This window comes from Fulmarus glacialis, unplaced genomic scaffold (genome assembly GCF_000690835.1).
Source record: "Fulmarus glacialis isolate BGI_N327 unplaced genomic scaffold, ASM69083v1 scaffold413, whole genome shotgun sequence".
Lineage (NCBI taxonomy): Eukaryota > Metazoa > Chordata > Aves > Procellariiformes > Procellariidae > Fulmarus > Fulmarus glacialis.
In genome coordinates, this window is record NW_009203364.1 from 1 (window position 1) to 15,838 (window position 15,838).

At 37.7% G+C, this 15,838-nt stretch overlaps 1 protein-coding gene across 2 annotated transcripts in view; it reads left to right on the forward strand.

The window, feature by feature from the left end:
* The first annotated feature begins 3,873 nt into the window (after positions 1-3,873).
* The window catches only part of ARFGAP1 (ADP-ribosylation factor GTPase activating protein 1), a 17,196-nt gene continuing 5,231 nt past the window's right edge, over positions 3,874-15,838 (forward strand). The window contains exons 1-9 of one of the 2 annotated variants that reach the window (XM_009574590.1): positions 3,874-3,933; positions 4,857-4,966; positions 6,494-6,665; positions 7,876-7,976; positions 8,788-8,874; positions 9,529-9,625; positions 12,250-12,306; positions 13,309-13,341; positions 14,695-14,724. In XM_009574590.1, coding sequence (XP_009572885.1) covers positions 3,874-3,933; positions 4,857-4,966; positions 6,494-6,665; positions 7,876-7,976; positions 8,788-8,874; positions 9,529-9,625; positions 12,250-12,306; positions 13,309-13,341; positions 14,695-14,724 — 747 coding nt within the window. The remainder of the gene's footprint in view (positions 3,934-4,856; positions 4,967-6,493; positions 6,666-7,875; positions 7,977-8,787; positions 8,875-9,528; positions 9,626-12,249; positions 12,307-13,308; positions 13,342-14,694; positions 14,725-15,838) is intronic. The other variant, XM_009574591.1, reaches the window with a different exon arrangement.

Below are 15,838 nucleotides of genomic sequence, written 5' to 3' on the forward strand. Positions count from 1 at the left end.
CCCCCCAAATTTTATCTCTCTCTTTTTTTTTTTTCTAGAAAGGAGAGGCCGGTGTGCTCGCCGGGAATCCGGCCATGTTCTGAGGGAGGCCTCCAGGACTCGGCCTGGATCCAGATATCGCAGGTGTGCGTGAAGAAAGTGCCCTCCTTGCGTCCCCTGTGAAGCTCTTGGTAAGGTGGCCGCACTTCTGAGAACACAAAACTGCACGACTTTAAAAGTATGCAACAGTCTCTGATATATATTTGAAAGTGAACCTTGCCTGCTCCATGGAGATGGGTGGCAGCAGTCGCTCCAAAGTGTTTCTTAAGCTGACAAGGTCTCTGTGGGCTTTTTGCTCTGGTGAGACCCATAGGGAGCCTTCAGGATAGCGAAGTCATGCAGACCGTGTCACCCGCTTAATCTTCGTATACTGAATTGCAAAGCTCTTTGCAGGTTGGCTGTGTGAATTTGCTGTTACATCAGAGGAGCAAAGTCCTATTCTAGCTCATTTCCACTTAAAAGTGTTTAGTGCTGCTTCTGCCTTTTTGCTTGCTTTTAGCAAGCTAAAGATTCCTAACATGGAAACTCATATGGTGCATGTCTAGTTTTTGCTCTGGAAACAGATTCATTGGCAAATAAGAGTGTGAGATTGGTCTGCCTGAAGCTGTCTATTTCACCCTTGGAACTTTTAGTCCAAAATATTTATATTCTTCAATGAAAACTTATTCCTAAACTAAACATTTTCTTTACTGCTTATGTCCATTTACGTCAGATCGAAACACTGCGTATTTATTTAAGGTGTCTGCACAGTTGTTACTTCAGTATTTACTCCTGAAACTTAAACAGCGCAGTGGCTATGTAACCAGTCAGCTTCTAGGGCTCAGCTCTTGGATGGTAAACAATGATAATTTGATCACTTACAACTTTGTGGGCAAATATAGTTGAAAATAGAGTAGGCACCTCTAAAGACGTTACCCATTAGCAAGCTTACAGTGTGACTTTTTCGTTGTCCCCCTCTCCTTCATTTCCAAATGATTTGGTGAATGAGAGAAAGGTGAGAAGCTCCTCCTTTTCTTGGATGACGTGGTGTGGGTGAAGCTCTGCCTTCCCACCAGACAGGCGTGGTGGTTTGGTCAGGGAACTTGGTGCTTCTGGAATGGGTGTGTGTTCAGATTGCAGTTGGCCAAAGTCTTTCTTTTAAAAAGTTTTTGTCAAAAAAAGCAGTTATGGCAGACCCAAAGGCAATTGCTCCCTCTGTCACCTTGGAGTCAGAGATCTGAAACTCGCACTGTATGTAAACACTGAAATGGTGTGAATATTGGCTGTTGTGGGATGGATGTCTCTTTCTGCTCTGTAGAAAATTCCTGGCTTATGTGGAATTGGAGTGGGAAGGGGCTTTCCTGTTCAGCTCCAGCAATGATCGTTTGCCATTGAGGCTGGAAAGCCTTTGTGTATCGTCTGCCTCTGTTATTCTGAATGAAAACCTGCTTTAGCAACCTGGGGAAAAGGAGGAAAAGATAGTAAAGGAAGGATAGCGGTAAGGGGAACGAGCGACCAGCCAAAGAGAGGGACCTTGTAACTTGTCAGTAATGTAAAGGAGTCGCTGGGGAAATACAGCCCTGAGGAAGGGGAGTTGGCGTGCAAAGAGAATGTAACAAAAATGGCAAAGAGGAGGGCCCAAAGTATGCACAATTGTCTGTCTGGCTATTACTGCTAAGTTATTTACTTAATTTTTGTACTGCAGAGGGAGAATTTTCCCTTATCTTGCCAGTGGCAAATACTAGGATTGAAGACATGGACTTCGATTTATGTAAATGTGTTTATGGTCTCTAGGATATGAGCAAACATGTTTTATGTGTAGTGCTATCTCCTTCCTCACATGCGCATGAGTAAGTTATATAAAGTTAAATGTTGTTACTGGAATGCTTGTGGAGAAAGTGTTTCATTGTACAAGGGGTCGCTTGCCACACTTTTTTTTCCCTTTTCTGAAAATTACACAATTTCCATTTGATTATTGATAAAAATAATTCTGTTCCATTTCAATTTGATGCAGGATGACTGGAAGGTTTTACTCACCATTAATTACAGTAACCTTTTCAGTCTAAAACACTTTTTTCCCCACAACTTAATCTGTTTTTGTCTAATAAAAATTAAGATTGAAAGGTAGCATATTCTAAATGTCAGTGAAAACATTGTCCCTTAAATTACAGAGAATTAAGTGCTTGTCAACAAGATGTTTACGAAGGAATAAGTGCTTTAGATAAGAGGCAGTGAGTTCTGCCACAGATAACTTCTGCTTTTAACAGTGATAATACGTAGGTACAATGTTGAGCTTATTTCTTTATGAATCATGTTGTCTTAGCTGGTCGTGCGTATAATTGTATTTATTGTACCACTGTGGTTGCAGTTCACAGGAAGGCTTGTTCTGCTTTAGAGATGTCTAAGAAATTGACGTCATGTATGAATGTCACATTCATACAAATTTAATGTTTTCTTACCTGTAGGATTTTTCTTTTTAAAATAGCCTTCCTTTTCTAATTAAAGGTATGTTCTCCCTCCATCCCCTACTGGGTTGCTTAATCATTTACCTTCTAAAGCTTAAGCTTAACGCTTAATCATTTACCTTCTAAAATTATTGCAAGATTGTTAATCCTATCGATAATTTAAGGACTTATGACTGTTTAGTCAAATAGCACAGTGAACAAGTGTCAAAGACTTGCATCAAGGCGTTTCTGCCTCTCAGACCAGTGTTTGATGGAAACATTGACCTGCTATTTTTTGGTTCGTATCTTGACTGACCGATAAACTTGACATTTAGTAGTTGGTGCTGTTTCTAGTCAGCTTGGTGACTTCTCTGTTTTTTATTACGTCTTAGGAGTTCATTTTCTGGAGTAGAAGTGAAAAGATGGACTGGAAGTAAAAAGGAAGAAGAGATGTTCTTTATTTAAAGTTAATTTAAATATGGTACTACCAAACTAGTTGGAAATGTGAATTAATTTTTTATCTAAATTGCAGTCTTGTGCTGCACCCTACACTGTATTTCTTTTAATCATGAGTGTTTTGCGTACTTTTAGTTTTTCCAGGCTGTGTACTGTGCGTGAGTCGTGGTTTTTTTTCTTATTGTGAATTTTATCTGTAGCTTGACACCGCTCCCTGCTGCTGCGTTTCATGCTTCATAAAAATCAGAGTAAGATGATGTGGTCTGCCAGTGAGACAGACTCAGAATTAGAATTTTATTTTGTGTAAAAGGTCCCGTAATTGCCTTATTTTCTTAGAATTCAATTGATAAGCAAACTCAGTATTTCTGGAAAATCATGATTTTTTTATATCTTCTAGTAAAGCACTCTTAGCAATGTGTTCAGCACTCTCAAGTGTAAGAGTTTCTCCTATTTTTTGCTTAGGTCTGTTTAGTCGTATGCATGTGATCCTGTGTAATCATGCATGATTATAAAGCCCTTTCAGAAAGGGTAGCGGATGGGTCTGGGAGCAACATCGAGTAAGTCTGTCTGATATAATATATGCCATAGAAGAGTTTCCATGTCTATCACCCCCGCCCCCTTTTCAGCTATGGCTGAATTACACCTTTGCAATGAATGAATGAAGACAACTAAATCCTCCAAAATGTACAAAGTAAATAGAAAAGTAAGGTTGTGGGGGTTTTGGTGTTGACTAAATCCTTCAAAATGTACAAAGTAAATGGAAAAGTAAGGTTGTGGGGGTTTTGGTGTTTTGTTTGTTTGTTTTTTCCCCCTGCAATTAGTTGTGATTCAGTGGTTTAGATTGCAAGCTCTTTTTCATGGAGATATGCTTGTAAGGTACTGAACATCTTAACCAATATCAAATCCTTGAATATGACTTGGTTTTTTGTTTTTCTTTTTCTCCCTTTGTAGAATCATGGCAAGTCCAAGAACAAGGAAAGTTCTCAAGGAAGTCAGAGCACAAGATGAGAACAATGTGAGAGAATTACAATCTTCTTTAGATTAGTTTTGTAGAATTGAGTTTTCTTTTTACCTACTCCAGATGTATGTTGCAGTCTACCACAGCTGTCGTCTTTATAGCACTAGTATGGCTAACTAACAGTAACATATAAATTTGGATATCTCGAAGTTGTGTTAGTTCCAGTAACTTTTATTCATATATGTATTATAATACATTGCTGCATATTTGGCACAAGTCTTTCAGAAGTTCTAGTAATGCTGTAACGCCCGGAGTCTGTTGAAGAGGTGATGTCTTGGGCACAGCTTAATTAAAATGGTCTATTTCAATACGCTACCTTACACATGATAGCCAATGGACAGGTTCAGTTCTATTTATATCAATGCATTAAACCTTGAGTGGTGATTCCAATCATGAGAACTTACGTTGTTGCACTGTATGAGCAATAAAGCTATTTTTAAGAAAAACCTCTGTTCGGATCTTCTACCATTTACTGCCAAGCTGTAGTATGACTGAATAAATGTTCCAAAATTTAAATGTTGCATCTTTATTTTGCCAAGGAAACGTCAAGAATTCAGTTTGGTTACTTTCTCCTCCTTCAAAACAATCTGGAAATGAAATCCAGTTGAATTCTTTGCTCACTAATTTCAACTCGCTCATCTGTATTACCTCACTGGCTTTTGGTAGTCAGTACAGTAATTTTTATAAATTTATAAATTGCCAAGTCAGGCAAGTTAATGAGTATTTCGTGCCATGCAGCATAAATAAATATTTGAAGGAAGCTTATGCTGTCAGGGAAGGTTTTCCAAACACCAAGAACTCTCCCTTCTGAAATTATTTTCTGCATGTAACGTTTTCATGATTTGACTTTTTGAGCTGTACTGTGAAAACTTCACATGGACAAGCGATGACTGATAGAGATAATTGTTTTCCTCTTGCAGGTCTGTTTTGAATGTGGTGCATTTAACCCCCAGTGGGTGAGTGTGACCTATGGAATTTGGATCTGTCTTGAGTGCTCAGGAAAACACCGAGGCTTGGGAGTTCACCTCAGGTCAGTCTTTCGAGCAGACGATGGACTAAGTTGGGTTACCTCAGGGTGCATTATGCTGTGAACAGAATGTATTGTTTCGGAAGGGTATAGAGTGTCTCAAATCCAACATTTCGCTGGCAGTTTTGCTTCACGCAAAGTGAGCTTTACTCTCTGTGCCTTGTCTGTAATTACTTGGGGCGTGTGCTGCACCAGTGCAGCTATGTTATGCCCAGTTCTAGAAAGTAATGTCTCTAGCTACGTCTTGAGGTTGTGCGGTGGTGTTTGGTAATACTGCACTGGTCCTTGTACTCTATTCTTTTAATCTTGTATAATCTTTATCGATTAAAACTGAAATAGTGCCAGAGCAGCTTGAGAATTGAGCAAAAAAAGTCACAGTGTGCTTACAGAACGTTTTTGTAGTGTATGCAAGTGTATAAAACAGTTTCATTCTGTTCAGGAGATTTTTTTTTTTTTTTGTAATATAAATGATAGTTCTTGTTTTTTCCAAGAAACGTGCTCAACTGAGATGGGAATCTATGGAATAAGAACTGCGTTGTGTTCTAGAGACTCACAGTGTGTGTATATGTAATACGGGCAGAGCATGGGATAGTTACTCAAATGAGAAAGGGAGAGAAAGTCCAGGAGGGAAAAGCAAGGAGGCTGTCCAGAAGTATGTGCTTTGCTTTTCAAGGGGTGATCTGAAGCTCATTAGTGAGTAGAAATTGCATAGAAAATGAGAATTCTGAACTATTCCATATGTTACATGAAAGAAAAAATGAAATTACTGAGATGAGGATATGATGAAGGGTATTTCTTTGGGGACAAAAAGAAAGAAATCGGTCAAGATACAAATTTTAAAGAGCCTTCTTGAGGATGATGTCTCACTTTTTCCTCCCGTGACCTTGTATTTAACAACAGGGCACTGTTTGGGTTTTTTGTGGGTTTTGTGGGTTTGTATGTTTGTTTTGTTGTTGTGTTTTTTAATATAGTTTAAGAGCAGTAGCAAGAATTTATGGCTCAAAGCAGAGTTGAGGTGCTAACTGCAGTCATAAATGCCCTGGGATGAGGTCAGGTTGTAGGGTCGGCTATTTTAAACAGTTGAGCTGTCAGTACTTGATGGTCGTTATGAGCAGAAGCATGGAGTGGGACAGGAGGTGTCCTCGCAGGTCACTTAAGTGTAACTGTGAAAACAGACAGGAAAAGAAAATTGCAGAGTGAAGAAGTATGGGAAAAGTTTCTTTTATATGGTGGGTTAGATTAATTTCTGGACTTGAAGAAAGCTGCTTTTTCTGTCTGTTTTTTTGCCTTCTGTTGACTGTCTCCTTTAAGTGCTAATAAATGGCATGATTTTAGCTTATTTCAGTGAGGATCTGACCACCTTCTTATGATGATCTATCTTTCTATACTTGGAGAGTGTTCTCTAACATGTTCTCTAACATTACATCCTTTGAGATAGGTTGTAATAAGCTTTTTTTTGGTCCCTGCTGATATAGCAGGAAATTATAACAAGCTGTGATTTTAATTTTTTTTTAAAAAACTGCTTTTCAGTTTTGTGCGTTCAGTAACCATGGACAAATGGAAAGATATTGAGCTGGAGAAAATGAAGGCTGGAGGTAATAGCAAATTTCGAGAGTTCTTGGAGTCTCAAGATGACTACGATCCCTGCTGGTCAATGCAAGAGAAGTACAACAGCAAAGCTGCAGCTCTTTTTAGAGATCAGGTAACTTCAGTTGTGTGTGTCCCCTCATCACCTACTATCTGAAAATATCAAAGTACTTTGTAAGCACTGTTTTTGAAGGGGAGGAAGGGAAAGTAGCAATCTTTTAAACCTCTGCAATGGTTCTTGAAAGCGAGAAGTCTTAGAGTGCTTCTTCCCAACTCTTGTAAGAATTTTCTTTAGAAACTTTCTTTTCTGCGTTTAGCTGAGGTGGCTCAGATTTTCACTGCTGCAATTGGTTGCAACTAGTTAGTCAGTGGAGCTGTCCCAATCCACAGTTTACTACTTCAGCGGTACAGTTTTATCTGAAGTGATTGTTGATAAAACTTTTGTGTATGTAGTAACAAAATGGTAAACTAATTTGCCAAACACTGGCAGGCCTATAAACAAATAAGTTAGTAATTGTAATGGCATTATCATTTTGTGGAGGTTTGGAATTTCCAAAAATGAAATGACGAACAACTTGAACTCGTGAGCTTAGAGACTCACGAAGATACTGTATTTTTCTACTGGCCCCCCCACAAAAGTGGTAAGAAGGTACATTATGTGCTCACTGGGTTATCCATGCAGTTTTGAAGTTTGTTGTTTGTGTTGTCTCTTTGCATCTTTAGAACTTGCTAGGAATAGAAGATGGTTGGCTAAAGTGGAGTATCTTAATGAAAGCAAAGAACTCGTAAGTTTTGTGCTGTAGGCCTTTTAGTATGTGAAACGGGGAACTATAGAGTTTCTGTGGCAAGGCCTTTGGAAATTTTATATTAACTTGCTGAAGTTATGACTTGGATTGGAGGAGCGGTATGGGATGAAGAGATGAAGTTCAGGTCCCTTGTTTGAAGGATGCAGAGAGAACATTTAAAATCTGTGTATGTATTTTAGCCACCCTATGCTAGAGTATAAATCTACCTCTTTCTATTCCTCCGTTATCCTGTGATTGGTGCTTACATCTCTGTATTAATCTAGGCTTTTCTCTTCAAACCAAATTTGCCTGTTTGAAGAAGTTGCCTAAAATCAATTGCCTGAAATAAGATCAGTGTTCAATTCAACGTTACTAGCCTGAGATTCAGAAAAAAATCGTTTTCTTGTGAAAATAAATTAATTGATCTATGCCGCTGGCAGCAAATTGGAAAAATGACTTGTCCTCAGTTTACAACGCCGGTGTATAAATTGTATGAAAACTTTGACCTAGCATTCTTGATTATTTTCCTACCTCTTCTAGGTAGCTACAATAGCTGAAGGCAAGGAGTGGTCCATTGAAACTTCTCCTGCGAGGAACTGGACTCCACCTCAGCCTAAAATGTCTCTCTCTTCCACTCATCGGTATGTATTCTTGTTATCTAATGTTGATACAGCTACAGCAGGGTAAAAACCTGTCGTTTGAATGTCTGCTGGTTTTATTCTGTTGATGGTGTTGTATCAACTGTCGTTTGAATATCTGCTGGTTTTATTCTGTTGATGGTGTTGTCTGAACAAGCATTTCTTTTGCTGAAGTTAAGGAATATGAGGTAGCAGCGCTTTAATTTCTGTAATAATTCCTCCACCTGAACCTTAAACCACGGCAGAGACAAGTGAGCAAGAGCAGAGGACAAGCCATGCTCTTTTTATCTTGACTTGTAATGCACCTGAGACTAGTCATTGTGTCAATCACACATAGTGTTTCACAGCCTTGCCTTAACTGCAGTGCTGTTCCAGTTCACGATTGAACGGAGGGAAGAAGCAGCAGACTTTTTCCTTATGGTGCTGATTACTAATGGGAGCATTAAGGCTGGACTGCAGCCGTTTTGTTTTTCTGCTTTTGCATGTACTGTTTGTTACTCTTTGCACTAAAGAATCAAGTTAACTGAAAAAGCGGTTGTAAATCAAGGGAACAAGCGCTTCATGCCTGGCCATCATCCAGCAAGTTCGGGGGCTAGCTGTAGTCTGAGTAGCATTGTCTGTGTCTGGGTGTACTGTTGCTTTATTCATTCAATACTCCAGTGGCTTTTAGTGGTTGCATTAGAGTTCCCTACTTGATAGACGAAAGAAATAATCAATTTTGCACCTGTATGATTATGATATATGTCAAGCTGCACTGCTGAGCTAGTGGTTTTTGGTTTACGCAGTTTGATTCTTAAATCTTTCATTTCAGTAGTTCTGCTGGACAATCTCAGACTGCAACTGCCTCTTCTGACAAGGCTTTTGAAGACTGGTTAAATGATGATGTCAGCTCCTACCAAGGGTAATGCAATATTTATTAACTTTTTGAGTGCCTGGCACTCTAGCATAACAAAGGCTCGGATGTTATACTACAGCTATATAACTGTGATGCTGATTCACTAGTTAACAGTTACATCTTGTTTACTGTTAAAAATATGTTGATAATATATGATAAAGGGTAAGAGGAAGGAAAGTCCCTCTTAATGCATTTGTGTAACAAAAATGTTTGAATAGCATTGAAGAAAGCTTGTAACTCAAAATGTTACTGTGGTGGGTTCCAAACTAGGGAATTTTTAGTGTATATAGTATTTTATAGTGATTTGAGTTAAACAGGGGTTTATAAAGCTAACACTGTTTTGTTCTTTCTTTCCTTTTCCCATTTTGATGTATCACTTTATTAGGATTTACTCAGACTTCTGATGTCAGTGATCTGTTAAACCTGGAGAATTATTAAGACCACATTAGCTTGCATAGGGGACACTAATTTGCAAGGATTCCCCAGTGGATCCTGTTGGTGTTATGTCTTTATGAAGTGAGTGGTTTTGTATTTTGGTGCTTTAGGACTTTTTTTCCAGGTGTTAGTCTGTTAAACAATTGTCATTCTTTCATGCTTTTCAGTTTTTGTTTAATGAATGCATGCTAATACAGGTACTATTTATTAATCTTCTTATGGTAGTGGCCAAGAGAATCGCTACGTGGGGTTTGGAAACACAGTAAACCCTCCGAAAAAAGAGGATGACTTCCTGAATAATGCTATGTCTTCATTGTACTCGGTAAGGAAATGCTTGAAGCTTTCTGTGACCTGAATTACGATTTTCTTCTATTTTATCCGCTGTTATGGGAGAGTATAAACGGAGAAGAGAAACTAAAGACTGCAAGTAGATACAGAGAGGGATATAGAGTATTGGTTGTATTCTCAAAGAGTGAAGAAGATACTGGTGGACTTTAAAGGGCAAAACAAAGGGAGAAACTTGAGCAAAACTTAGGAATTATGTCTGGTATCAGCTCATAGAAGTAAGGAAATGAGGATATAGCAATGGATTAAGAACCAATACTCAACAGGGCTTGGAGGAAAAAAAAAAAAAGTAATTACCTGTTGGGAATAGTGGTTAGGCTGGTAATGCTCTAAATAGATTAACCATATTAGGTATGTTCAGTGGAAAACAACTGAAATGTGTGTGTACATGGGTGCCAGAAGCTCTGAGCAGTGATGAAAACATTTGAAATACTTGTGACAGAGTGTGAAGAGATAACAGCATATGGTTGAACAGTTGTCATAATTAGAGTAGAGATAGTGAAAGATGCATTGTTGAAGGAAAATGGGAATAAAGTCGGAGGCAGTCAGGGACATACTGGTGCTTTGATAGGCTGCAAAGTAACAGTACTGAATGATATTTGGGATTCGGAGTCGCTTTGAAATACAGTAAGGTTTTCTACCAGGGTTAGTGGCCAGTAGTCTTCTGTAGAGCCTCATCGTATCATCTAAATATCCACACCAGGTTCCATTGTTTGTTTTTTTTTGAAATACAGTAATTTCACTAGAACATAATAGAAAACGGTAATACCTGATCCTTTGAACAGTATTCCAGGTGATTCCACAGGGTGCTTCGTAGAGGTTTGCTGAATATTTTCTAGGTGTGTCATAGATTGAAGGCTAGAGAGTTCAGATTAGAAGCCACATCTATAATGTATAGCAGATGTGCTAAGACAGCAAAGGAGAGGTGATACTGTATTGTCCAAGTTACTGTCAACCATTATTTGAACACATGATCTCATTGAAACTTAGATTAAAATGCCCTCTTGTGACCACAGATACATACTACAGTGCAATTTTAAGTCGTTTATTATAGTGAGACTGAATATTTGCACATATATTCGTCCTAGAGAGGAAACCAATTTTCCTTGCACTGTGTATGATTGTTTTTCCCCACACATGCCATATTTATGTATATACGTTGTTTTCTGCTGTTACATATCAGAAGGAGCACTTTCTGTAGATTTCACACAGACTACACTATCCAACTCATTCTGTAAAGAACAGATGTAATTGCAGTTTAGGTTTGTCTTGAATCCCTTGAGATGCTGCTTAACATAAAACTATGAGACACATCACTTTGCCTTTTGTGGAAATAGTGACATAATTATCTTCTAGGGTGTCAGCATAGGACAAGAAAGACAATTAATGAGGAGACTTCAAAAGGATAGGCAAAAAATATTTTTTGCTGCTGTTTTTAAAAGATGTTCCCTCAACCTAAATATGTGGCATAGTCAAATTAAATAGAAGGGGTAATGAGAAAAATATTCTACTATTTACGGCCTTTGTACGGAAATCTACCCAAAAGGTAATAGGTTACCAAAACATCCACACTTTGTTGGAAATCAAATTGATAAAAGGCAGTGGTAGACATGGATATTAACCTTGCATTCGTAGCGCCGTGTTTAAAAGATTCTGTAACACAGCTTAAAATTAGGTGGTGATGATCTGCAAAGAAAAAAAAAAACTTACATCTGTTTCTTCATTCATTGTTACATACAAGGAGAACCACAGACATGTTAATCTTTATTTCTGGTTTTTATCCAAGTATGGTGGGGTTTTTTCCACTTGTTTTACTGGGAAGATTCTGGATGAATGAGTTACTAACGAGAACTGATAATCTAAAGAGTTGAGAAGTAATTTTTAATGATTTTGTTTAAAAAAAAAAAAAAAAAATCATTAGAATCACTCTCCCGCTCCACTTTCTTTTAGCTGGTTTCTTAATCAGTATCTGACAATCAGTACTTAGAAGAAACCTTTTCTGATTCATTACAGAAAAGTCTTTTAAGAAATGGCCAATGGTTTTCAGATCTTCCAGGAACCAATGAGGCAAAATAAAGCTTTGTTTCTTTTGTTTTTAAAGGTAAAATTTGCAGGAAACAAGCAGTTTGAAGCTTTATTATGAAACTGAAAATTGCTGAATGGGCATTTTATGAGTTGCTGCCTCATGTTTTTGAGCACCAGTTCTTGATTTCTCTTCAGATTTTTCAAGGCATACATTTTAGCTGCTCCTTGTTTTTTCTCCATCCAGTACTTACTTGTTAAAAAGCCAATCTGTTTACTAAGGTTTTAATGTCTTTTTTTGTTCTTTTACTTTCCTTGAGGGGGGGAGGAATTTTTTTTCATGTAGCCATTTTTAGTAGAATAACATCTGAAGCACTTGGGTTTGTTCAAATTGCAGCCGTTTTGACACAAATAATGGAAGTTCATCGCTATATTACAGTTAAGTGAGAGACTATGTATGACTACAGGACAAGCTGTACTGGAGAACATTTTGACTTAGTTTAACATGTAAGAGTGAACATTTGGTTATTCACTAGTATTATTCACACCTCGCTTACGACATTCTCACTTTCTTTAAAGGGATGGAGCAGTTTTACGACTGGAGCAAGCAAGATTGCCTCAGCTGCTAAAGAGGGTGTAAGTAAACAAAATGTATTTCGGTGTAATTCTTGTAAACTCAGAGATTCTGTTAGTGTTCTAATAGGGATATATCTTTAAAAGTATTACCAAGACAAAGTAAACTCTGCCTATGGCATATAAAATAGATGCATATTGAATGCAAATCTCTGCCTTAACTATTTCTCATGTTTCTGGATGGACATTTTTGTAAATTTGTCCACCAGATGTAAGCATCAAGAAAGAACTCAACTGCCATTTTTATATTCCCTTGATAAACAAAAATTTTTATTTATAAAGCAGAAATTTTGGTCTATGTCAAGTAAGGCCAAATTGCATTCTTAAAGCAGGAATTTAATACCAAGTTACAAATTGCTGATGGGGGGTTTTTTTTTTTTTTTACCTTCCTTTGACTTCTTTCTAACTACAGCATTTTTGTCAGTTTAAATAGAAAGCTTGTTGGGCAGAGGTTGTGCCCGGAGGGATGCTCTGGGAAAAACTGAGGCATGGTCTTCACACTCTGCATGTTCTGCAAATTTGCACACTTAGGTGACAATCATTCAACTAACTGTAGACTGAAACCAGAGGAATTAAAAATTTATTACGTTTTAAGTAGATGATCATGGAAAGAGATTAAATGTTTTTTTGCGAAAATACTGCATTACAACTTTTTTCAGTTTTGCTTAGTATTCTTCCAAACTTTTATGAGCATAACAGTTATCTCTTAAAAATACTTTGGGTGACATTAAGAGAGTCAAAAATATTGATACTTATCTGCATTGGCCCACCAAGGTCTAGTCTATATTGAAGATATAGACCTGTTGTAAGTTGAGAAAGACCGATACTTTCCCAGAGCAATGTGGGATGCCGGAGGTGGTGATACGGATATTCTCTGTTCACTGTGAAATTCTGGCAAAGGTCCGTTCGTCTTGGAGAGGATCATGCAACATTTCTAAATGTGTGTGTTTATTAGGAATAAAGCCTTTGATTTTTAAACTTGAATGTATTTGCTTCTTTTCACAGGCTACCAGATTTGGATCTCAAGCGAGTCAAAAGGTGATTATAGATTTAGTTCTGTCTTATTGACTGTAATTCGCTTTAAATGTTACGTATTTGCCTGCACCAATTGATTTAGACTTGGTCATCAACAGACCAGTGTGTTTATCCTTCACAGTACACAGTAATTTTTAGGTTCTAGCTTTCATTTCTGTGGGGATTGCAAACAACTGCAGTGACCAAATTAAGCAAGAAATAAGCAGTGATACTCTGCTGTGTATAACTGTTGGGTGCATTGGAGAGGCAGTAGAATGAAATGCTTTAATTCATGCTTGCAGACTTAAAATAGCCTTATTTTATTTTTGTGAACCTTAAATGTGGTCTATCCTGAAGTAGTTTTCTTGGTGATATAATATGGTGCAAGCCATCTTTCCATTGCTAAAGCCTAATAAGGTATTACAAATGTGAACTGCTTAATATTGTTATTCAATTAACTTGCTTGTGTGTATTTAAAAAAGTAGCAATTACAAAAGCATTTCCTCTTTTAGGGTTAAAATAGAGACAGTCAGACCTGAATTACACAGAGCTCTGACATAAGCAAGATCTGTTTGCATGGAGAAGTTTTAAATTCAAACGTAAAAATGTGTAAAAGAATAGGATTCTTACTGTGCCAAAGTTCTGAGTGAGAGAGGGCTTACATGTATTAATGGATGATAATTGGGAGTTTTACTTTGAACTGTAACTCTTCTTGTATGTATAGCATTAGCTTGCCATGCTTTCCGATACGCATAGGATGGTATTGCTCAAAACAAATGCGAAACTGCAGGTGTTGGTGTTCGAACAGATGTATGCAGTAGGATATTAATACTCCAAATAGCAAGCCAAACTTGTGCATGTTTTGCAACAAAAATGTCTTGTTAAAGCTCCCAAACTTGATACTTAGAAGCTTTAAAGTATTTGCTGCTTGGCTTCTGTAAGAAAAACTAAGTGTTCTACAAGTCTTCCTCTTTCACTCCTTCCAGCAGTTTCCCTTTTAGAAAACTGTCCTTTCTTTAGTATTACCAGCAAATGTAAATACAATATTAAGTGTAAAAGCTCATCATATCTACTGACAAGGACCACAGCAACATGGTGGTCTAGAGTCTAAGCTGTGTTACTGAAGCTTAAATTTTGTTTCTGAAACATCTAATCTTTTGCTCTGTGGAACAGATTTAACATCTTTTTGATGTAATATATTGTTTAAAAGTGTATTTGGTGTCCAGTGACCAAACATATTCACTGTTTGTCTTGTCAGTAGATGTTAAAGTTGGAAAAGGTTCGTGCTATTTAACTTGCCTGAAAAAATGCTGCCAATTTTTTGCTAAAAGCTGCTTCTACCTTCCTTGCTCTTTCTCTTTTGCTGTCTGGGTAAAGTTTTGGGGCTACAAGCAGCAGCCAGAGCCGGTAACGCCCTCACATATATTCTTGTGCATGGACTCCTTGTTGCTGTTCGTGCTGAATATGTGCATTTGCTCTTGAGCTGTCTTTTCTTTTTTTGCCTTAAGTCAAATCTGTTTAGAATAGTGTTGTGTGTTTCATACGGTAATGTTTCTTCAAACCTATTTAAAATAGGTTAAATTGGATAGAGATATCCAAGCTCTGCACTCTCAGAAAACATGCTGTACTTTGTCCGTGCTCTTCATAAAATTCAGGATTTCCATTTGCATGTCTGATCCAGGAATGCAGTATACCAAGAGCTACCCTGGGGTGTTGTTTGAAGGCAGACTCTTTAATAAATGCCCCATTATGTAGTGTTTGTAATGGTGGTTAGGATGCTGTCCTAAATTCAGCAATAGTGAAGATGAAGAAGCGATTCAGGTGCAAACACAATTGTACCCAAATCTTCCCTTTCCGTATTTACAAAATTATGTGGGATAATATAATAATTCTTCCCGATTCTAGCAATGACTTCACTTAGCATACCTGAACTGTTAGTCTTAGTGTATTACACTCTTTATTATATAACACAAACAGTTTGCCAGGTTTAATAGACTCTGAAGGATTTTTCAAAGATGAAAAATTCCCTTTCTTGTTTTTCTTAAACACTTTCTAGCCTCACTTCCAATGGAAACAAGCCTTCTGTGATTTGCATTCACGTTTCTTACTAGGTGGAAATGGGGTTGCCTTTTGCCTTTGTCTTCTCAAATAACTTTTGAACTGTAAGGAGTAGAAGTATCGGAGATAACGGTGGTTGGGTAGAGGGGAGATCCTAGTAGTGCTGTGGCTAACGGAAAGGCTTTTTAGATGCCAGAGAATCTGTGGAGGAAAGATGCTCAAGGAGCTCCATCCCCCAGGAAGAATATGAACGAAGGCTCACACCCTAGCCAATGTTAGCGATGAGATATAAACCCTCAGGAAATGAAACTTCATTAGACTCTGCTAATGTTCAGGAATAATGTTTGTCTCACAAGCAGATTGGCCCTTTTGGATTAATTGGGCTAATTCAGAAGGTAATCAGTATAATACGGCAATTCTGAGGAAAAGTTTAAATCAATCGAAGGCTTATTATGGTAGTAGG